General features: G+C 46.8%; 1 protein-coding gene across 1 annotated transcript; it reads right to left on the reverse strand.

Moving 5' to 3' along the window:
- Positions 1-3956: 3956 nt before the first annotated feature.
- LOC119361242 lies at positions 3957-6588 on the reverse strand. Its single transcript, XM_037626548.1, has 6 exons — positions 6278-6588; positions 5108-5137; positions 4911-5028; positions 4643-4766; positions 4066-4167; positions 3957-3961 (listed from the first exon to the last, which is right to left on the reverse strand). The coding sequence occupies exons 1-6, from the start codon at positions 6586-6588 to the stop codon at positions 3957-3959; spliced, it is 690 nt and encodes a 229-aa protein (XP_037482445.1).
- Between the last annotated feature and the right edge of the window lie 2353 nt (positions 6589-8941).

Raw genomic sequence — 8941 nt, forward strand, 5'->3', positions numbered from 1 at the left:
CCTCGGTGTAGAATGTGTAGCCGTTGATATCGTACGCCTCATAGGTCATCAGGTTGTGCTCGGCGCCCTGTGACAAGGCGAATATGAGTTGTTCTTCCGCGGAAGAATCCTCATGTAAAGGGTACGACAGAAGCTTCTGCTTGAACCAACGCGTGAAACATGAGTTGTGCTCTTTGAGTATATCTCCGTCCGTCCTCTGTTGGCCTCGGTCATTGTACGTCTTCTTAATAAAGGTTTTGTGCTCTACCACCCAAGGATCGACCACGTCTATGTGTTGTAGCGCGACTAGGTTTGCTCTTTCAAAGTCGGCGAGTCGACCCTCGAAGTCGACATGCATTTCGCGGCGACCCTCACGGTGACCCCATCCAGCGAGCCTGCCGAGGTGCCTGTTGACGGGCAGACCAACGGGGTTCCCGATGCCTAGATAATTCGTGCAGTAGGAGATGCACTCTTCGGTCAGAAAGCCCCTGGCTATGCTTCCCTCTGGACGTGACATGTTGCGAACGTATCCTTTGATGACACCATTCATCCTTTCAAATGGCATCATGCTGTGCAGGAACGTCGGCCCGAGTTGGATGATATCCTTCACTATATGGACCAGCAGATGCACCATAACGTCGAAGAATGCGGGCGGGAAGTACATCTCAAGCTCGCATAGTATCACCACGATCTCTTCCTGTAGCCTTCTAAGTTGCCTCACGCCAATCGACTTCCGAGAGATGACGTCGAAGAAGTTGCATAGGCCAAATAGCGTTTCACGGACATGCGCGTCCATGATCCCACGGATTGCAACTGGAAGTATCTGCGTCATCAGCACGTGACAGTCGTGAGACTTCATCCCGCTGAACTTCTGCTTCGCTGGGTCTAGGTATCTGCTTATCTTCCCCGCGTAACCGTAAGGAAGTTTTACTCCTAGGAGGCAGGTGAAAAACTGCTCGATCTCCTCCTGACTTAGAGTGAAGCACGCGGGAGGGTAGTCATTTCCGGTCTTCTTGGCCTTTTTGCCTTTGCGACGACTTTCTGTGTCCTGCTTCGCCTCATCATCATCATCATCATCATATATAGCGTGAAGCTCCTGCCTGATGCCCATTGATTTCAAGTCTGCCCTTGCTTTCGGCCCATCTTTGGTCCTCTCTGGCATGTTGAGCAGGGTACCAAGCAGACTCTCGCACACGTTCTTCGTGATATGCATGACATCAAGGCTGTGAGGCACACGGTGGATCTTCCAGTACGGCAAGTCCTAGAAAACAGACCTCGTTTTCCATACCTTCAGCAGCGGCTCTGGCGCCTTTTGCTTCTTTCCCGGCAGTGGGCAGTCTTTCCAATTTTTCAACAGCTTGTCTATTTCCTCGCCGCTCCTCGTACACGGGCGTTTTCGGGGTTCGGTTTCACCATCGAACAGATCCTTGCGTTTCCTCCACGGGTCATCGTCGCGAAGCCACCTTCGATGTCCCATGAACACGGTTTTCGAAGACCCGGGATCTCTATCTAGCTGGCGATACGTTGTGTCATCCATGCACCTTACGCATCCAGAAAATCCGTGGACTACCTGCCCCGCAAGATATCCGTAACCGAGATAGTCGTGCACCGTCGTGAGCAGTGCGGCTCTCATAGGGAAATATTCTTTCTCTACGGCGTCCCACGTATTGGCTGGCGTTTTCCACAGCGTGTCAATCTCCTCTTTCAGCAGCCCCAGATACAGATTGATGTCGTTCCCTGGTTGTTTCGGCCCTTCAATTAGCATACTCATGTGAATGTACTTCCTCTTCATGCACAACCAGGGGGGAAGGTTGTACATCCACACGAACACAGGCCAGGTGCTATGTGTGCTTCTCTGGCTGCCAAATGGATTGACTCCATCGGTGCTCGCGCCCAGCATGATGTTCCTTGGATCGTTCCCAAATTCTGGGTATTCGAAGTTCAACGCTTGCCACTGGCTCGCATCCTTAGGGTGACTCAGCATCTTGTCTTTTTTATCTATCTCCGGATCATTTGCGTCATCTTCTCGCGTCTTCTCCTCCCTATCCGCGTGCCAACGTAGGAGCTTTGCTACCTTAGGGTCTGCGAAATACCGCTGCAGACGAGGAGTGATCGGAAAGTACCACACCACTTTTCGAGGAGCTTTCTTCCTCTTCTTGTATCGAGTGACACCGCACACCGGACATATGGTAGACTCCGCGTGCTCATCCCGATAAATGATGCAATTGTTCATGCACACATGGTATTTCACGTGCGGTAAATCCAGAGGACACACGATTTTCTTTGCCTCCTCCAAACTAGTCGGGCACTTGTTCCTCTTGGGAAGACGTTCGTGCCAGAATGACATGTTCTCGTCGAAGCATGCGTCGGTCATTTTGTGTTTTACCTTCATCTCCAGAGCCATGAGCGTTACTTTCAGGCGGGTATCCTCGGGCCTGCATCCTTCATACAATGGAGTAACCGCGTCTAACTCAAGTTGATCCATCTTGGCTTTCTCTCGGGCGGCAGCTCTTGCGTTATCCGTCTGCTTGAGAAGCAGCTCTTGAATATGAGGGTCCTGCACCCAGCCCATCGATGGTCCAGCGTCGTCTGCTCCGCCGGCATCATCATCATGTCCTGCATCTTCTACATGATGACTGTGTACAGCATCACCGTCGTGATCATCTCCTGGGGATTCTTCGTCTTCTCGCCCCCCCCCCCCGAGCCGCGGTGGTTGTCTTGTTGCCCTTCCTCATTTCTTGCCCGGCCCCCATGGACGACTTCGTAGTCATCTTCATCACCTTGCCACCGATAGCCATCCATGAAACCACGCAAGAGCAGGTGGTCCCGCACCTGCCCGGAATCCGGGTCCGCAATAAGGCTATTCAGCTTGCATCTTCGACACGGACATCGTATCTCCGTCTCGTTCTTTTGAAGCATCTCGGCCTTCGCGGACCTCAAAAACCTATTCATGATGCCTTCGGTCATCGTGCGGACCATGGTCGCCTGCGGGGTAGAGCAAAACGATATTTTAGAACCAAGAAAAAAATTTGGCATGACTTTCCCTAAAAATAGGACCAAAAAGAATGCTTAATGCCAAAATTCTCGCCGAAACGGAAATGAATCAACATTCCGGCAAAATATTGGCAACTATCGCATTTGAAATACCGGTACACCTCCAAACACAAACACATATGCAACACCACAAACATATGCAACACCACGAACATACATAGATCTAGCTAGGCCATAAAAAGTGCATGTGCACATTGTTGTAGGGAGAACAACATAAATATAGCTTCCCCCCTTACTTACCTAGCAAAACAAGGTAACTTAACCACTTAATTTGAATGAATCTATGGTGGAAATGAGGTGAAAAAGAGGAGGCACCCGAGACAAGGAGGAGGCGGTGGAGAGAATGAAGTGGGGAGAAAGTGAGTGTGGGAGGAGAGGCTGTCCAAAAATATCTTGTTGCTGCCCACTTACTAATGGCGCACCAGCAACAAATGCGTCATTAGTAATCCAGGTTACTAATGACGCACCCCCAGATGGTGCGCCATTAGTACTTTTGCAAAAAAAGGAATAAAAACAATAATAAAAAAAATAACATTAGTGGCGCACCTTCCGGCCGGTGCGCCATTACTAGTTACAACTAGTAATGGCGCACCACCAGAGGATGCGCCATTAGTATGTTTGGACAGGCGCACTAGTTCAAAAAAAAAATTCGGTACTAATGGCGCACCGTGAGCAGGGTGCGCCATTAGTAGTTTCAACACTAATGGCGCATCAGGGTGTGGTGCGCCATTAGTATATACTAATGGCGCACCACATGCCTGGTGCGCCATTAGTGTCAATTTCATCTATAGCCCTTTTCCTAGTAGTGTCTCCACGTGTTACACATATACACCATCAACTATTTGTAATAAAGTATTTGTCAATGACTAATTGGGTTCTTTAAACTTCTAAGGGAAAGAAAGATTCCATGGCCTTGCTCGCTGTTAACCTGAATGGATGAAAGGGACATGCTTTGGAGTCTGGAGTACCTTGGAATGAATTTGAGAGTGTCACTTATAGCACTAGATGCCATAAAGGTCAAAATGTATGTACCTGGAATAGATAAACAGGTCAAAGCCTCATCAAATATGACAGCTTGGAGCATATACTGATGGTATTCATCCTTCATGTGTTCAATCAAAGCCTGACTGGCATCTAAACAAGAATAATAGTGTACTGGAATTAGTTATGTCACACAAAAACTAGAATTATTATAGATAGATAATATAAACCCTAGATGGTCTTCACTTTACTCAATATAACAGAACTGAAATCAGTATTTCCGAAATGAAGGTTTCTTTTTTGTGAAAATACGATACCATGGTCATAAGTTATATGACACGAGTACATTTCATTTACTGTCAAGCAATTGTATCCGACTGCTGTTAAATCTTATTTAATTTTAAGCATGCATAATTAACCAAAGCAGGATGATATAATGCTCACTATGATCTAGAATCTCACTATTTCCACAATATAATCAATATACTAGAAGCAGCAGGAAAATCATAGAGTTCACCGAGCAAGGAATGAAGATACGATGTTAGCAGATCATAGTACAACAATATTTCAAGGCTGAAAATGCTCCCTGGAAGGTACAGAGTCAAACACCAAATTTTCAGACACATACTAGATGAACACATGAAGCTGACTCTATCAAATAGACAAAATCGTAGAATCAATGGAAGCTCTAGTGCCATTGTATATTGAGGTTTTCTAGGTGTCCTGGTAATATCCAGCAATGAATCAACTACCTGTACCAAAATAAACGAGCTGCCGAATGTAAATAATCCAAACAAATGACATAACGGAATTTTTGTGCCAAGTTCAATTGTGTAATTCACTTAACTGTTCGAAAAAACAAAAGGAAGCTTCAGAAAGAGGGGGAAAAGACTCACACTAGGTGATTCAAGGCCTTGACCTACAAGAAAAAGAACAGCTACCATGCAACGAACTTGATGCCACAGAAAGGCGCTACCCCTGATATTCATGAACCATAGCTCATCATGGTTGGACCTTGAAAATACAGAGCACTTCCATTATTTAGTCCAAGTAACTAGAAAGAAAGGAGAGTTTGAGAGAAATGCAATTTAACCTTTGGTAACACGCAGAAATAGTAAAATATGTAAGTCATGTTCCCCAATGAATTTCAATGCGAGGAGCTGGACATGCTACAAACTATGCATCCAGAAACTACATTAATCTATGTGCGGAAAAATAGGAAGAGAGTTAAGGCAAGCAAGTTGTTACGCACCTGTGAACAGTGTCATTGTTGTGCTCTCTCTCTCTCTCTATCTATCTATCTATCTATCTATCTATCTATCTATCTATCTCTCTCTCCTGTGCATTTCGTCAAGTAACTCAAGAAAATATGCTGTTCTGCTGAATCTGCTATTCAGGTGCTGCTTACCCAAAATATGCTCGCAACTCAACAGCGTCTAGAGTAGCTCCCAGGTGTAGATTATTTTCAGAGAAATGTTGGAGCATTCAGGTATGCATTCAGGTAACGACTGGAAGTGATGATTGGGCAGGTATATGCGTGATGATGAATTCAATGACCTTGTTCATCATTTTCTGAGTCTAACATCTATCACTTGGTTTCTTCATGTAGAACAATTGACAGCCAGTAGTGAATTTAGAGGCTGGCATTGAGAATTTCAGTTGGCTTGGTTGTTGTTCCATCCAAACAAACAGTAAAATCAACCCGCCGTGAGCCCCTGCAGTTGATCATTTCATTGGTAAGTGATTACATCCAGTGGTGGTGATTCACACCTTAAACATTTTGCCTTACATGTGGATGATGGATTATGTGCTTTCAGGTGTGTGTCATCACGTTGACGAACCTGAATCCTAAGGAAAAAGCTGTGGCGAATGGTTCAAGATTGGAAACAGGGGTGCGCGACCAGCCTCCTGTTTTTGTCCCCTGTTTTCGCCGCCTCCTACACTCCTGACCAGGTGCCTCACCGCCTTCTCTTCTCGCATACTTTGGTATCGCCGCCGCCGCCGCACAGACCACATCTATCCGTCTTTTCCCCCGTCTCCACTCCCGCATCGCCACGCCCGTGCGCTCGCCGCCGCTGCCGGCGGCGGCATGCCCCTCTTCCTTCGCTCTTGTTCTTCTTCTTGTTAGTTGGTGTACATGATCGTTGGGGGTTGTTACCGAACTCTGTAACATGCACAAGGACTAGATAATCAAACCCCAGGGCCATATACTTGGTATCCTATAATTTTATCAAGAAAAGTAGCATCATGTCCATGTACATACCTGAAAATGAAATGCCTCTTTACGCTCCTCCTTCCTTCTCCGCCCACGGCTTGCCATGGCAGATCAATCGACGACAGCAAGCAGCATGGCCAGAACTTGGGTGCGGGGGCGGGGGCGGGGGAGGCGTCGTCGGGCGTGGAGAGCAGCTCCTTCGCGGCGCGCAGGGCTGGGACGAGAAGCAGTGCAGGAGGCGGAGGTGCTGGCCCCACGCAGCGGCAAAGGCGACAAGGAAGCGGCAGCGCGCGGCAAGGAGGAGGCCTGAGCCCCCGGAGCTCGTGGAGGAGCGACTGGAGGGACGGCCATGGTGGCATGGCGAGGCGGAGTGGCGGCTAGGGTTCCGGGTCAACGGGCATGGGTCAGGCGAGACGGTGGGGAATTTGGGCTTCGGCCTTTGCGAGCTATGTGTGTATACATGTGTTCGCGGTTCTATAGTAGTAGCGCTGGGTTTATACCTCACACTGCTACTACGGCCTGTCGCGGGAGCCATGATGGAGACAACTTAGTAGTAGCGTGGGGTTTATACACCGCGCTACTACTATCAACTTAGTAGTAGCGTGGGTTTATAACCCGCGCTACTACTACTGCTTATCCTGGAGGGCACGGTGAATAACACTTAGTAGCAGCGCGGGTTTATACCCCTCGCTATTACTATCAAGTTAGTAGTAGCGTGGATTTTATACCCTCGCTACTACTAATTAGTAGTAGCGCGTCATTTTAGACCACGCTACTGATAAACTTCTGTGTATAAGGTTTTCCCTAGTAGTGATCATCCAACAAATCACAGAACCAATGCCTACGAATTTATCCTATATTGTTCTTGCTAAGTTACTACTGTTGCTACTGCTACAATATCACTGCTATCACTGTTACTATTACTGTTGTTGCTGCTACTATCATCAAAACTATCATACTATTGTGCTACTAGTCACTTTGCTGCAGATAATTAATCTCTAGGTGTGGTTGAATTGACAGCTCAGCTGCTAATACCTTCAAATATTCTTTGGCTCCCCTTGTGTCGAATCTATAAATTTGGGTTGAATACTCAACCCTCGAAAACTGTTGCAATCCCCTATACTTGTGGGTTATCAGGGCGTCGGGGGGTGGCAGAGGCATAAGTTTGACCAGGCGACGCGCACGTCGGTTTGAACAGACGACACGCGTCGGTTTGACCGGACGACGCGGGGCACGTGATGACCCACAAGTGTAGGGGATCTATCTAGTCCTTTCGACAAGTAAGAGTGTCGAACCCAATGAGGAGTAGAAGGAAATGACAAGCAGTTTTCAGTAAGGTATTCTCTGCAAGCACTGAAATTGTAGGTAACAGACAGTTTTGTGATAAGATAATTTGTAACGGGTAACAACCAATGAAAGTAAATAAAGTGCAGCAAGGTGGCCCAATCCTATTTGTAGCAAAGGACAAGCCTGGACAAGTTCTTATATGAGAAAAGCGCTCCCGAAGACACATGGGAATTATCGTCAAGCTAGTTTTCATCACGTTCATATGATTCGCGTTCGTTACTTTGATAATTTGATATGTGGGTGGACCGGTGCATGGGTACTGCCCTTTCTTGGACAAGCATCCCACTTATGATTAACCCCTATTGCAAGCATCCGCAACTACAAAAGAAGGATTAAGGTAAACCTAACCATAGCATGAAACATGTGGATCCAGATCAGCCCCTTACGAAGCAACGCATAAACTAGGGTTTAAGCTTCTGTCACTCTAGCAACCCATCATCTACTTATTACTTCCCAATGCCTTCCTCTAGGCCCAAACAGTGGTGAAGTGTCATGTAGTTGACGTTCACATAACACCACTAGAGGATAGATAACATACATCTTATCAAAATATCGAACGAATACCAAATTCACATGACTACCTATAGCAAGACTTCTCCCATGTCCTCGGGAACAAACGTACTACTCACAAGTCATATTCATGTTCATAATCAGAGGGGTATTGATATGCATTAAGGATCTGAACATATGATCTTCCACCAAATAAACCAACTAGCATCATCTACAAGGAATAATCAAGACTACTAGCAACCGACAAGTACCAATCTGAGGTTTTGATACAAAGATTGGATACAAGAGATGAACTAGGGTTTGAGAGGAGATGGTGTTGGTGAAGATGTTGATGGAGATTGACTCCCTCCCAATGAGAGGATCATTGGTGATGATAATGGTGATGATTTCCCCCTCCAGGAGGGAAGTTTCCCCGGCAGAACAGCTCCGCCGGAGCCCTAGATTGGTTCCGCCAAGGTTCCGCCTCGTGGTGGCAGAGTTTCATCCCGTAAGCTTGTTTATGATTTTTTAGGTTAAAAGACCGCATATAGCAGAATATGGGCACCGGAGGCCTGTCAGAGGGCCCACAAGGTAGGTGGGCGCGCCCCCCACCCTCGTAGGGTGTGGGCCCCCTGACGCTGATTCCTTCACCAGTATTTTTTATTAATTCCAAAAAAGACTTTTGTGGAGTTTCAGGACTTTTGGAGCTGTGCAGAATGGGTCTCTAATATTTGCTCCTTTTCCAGCCCAGAATCCCGGCTGCCAGCATTCTCCCTCTTCATGTAAACCTTGTAAAATAAGAGAGAATAGCCATAAGTATTGTGACATAACGTGTAATAACAGTCCATAATGCAATAAATATCGGTATAAAAGCAT

Source organism: Triticum dicoccoides, chromosome 2B, assembly GCF_002162155.2.
Source record: "Triticum dicoccoides isolate Atlit2015 ecotype Zavitan chromosome 2B, WEW_v2.0, whole genome shotgun sequence".
Lineage (NCBI taxonomy): Eukaryota > Viridiplantae > Streptophyta > Magnoliopsida > Poales > Poaceae > Triticum > Triticum dicoccoides.

What these genes read in the sequence shown, in the direction of transcription:
- LOC119361242 (XM_037626548.1), bottom strand. Translation starts at nt 6,588, where the DNA reads ATGCCACCATGGCCGTCCCTCCAGTCGCTCCTCCACGAGCTCCGGGGG. An exon ending in ATTTCTGCGTGTTACCAAAG is followed by an intron (nt 5,029 to 5,107) that starts GTTAAATTGCAT and finishes TGTATTTTCAAG; the next exon opens with GTCCAACCATGATGAGCTAT. An exon ending in CAGCTTCATGTGTTCATCTA is followed by an intron (nt 4,168 to 4,642) that starts GTATGTGTCTGA and finishes ATTCTTGTTTAG; the next exon opens with ATGCCAGTCAGGCTTTGATT.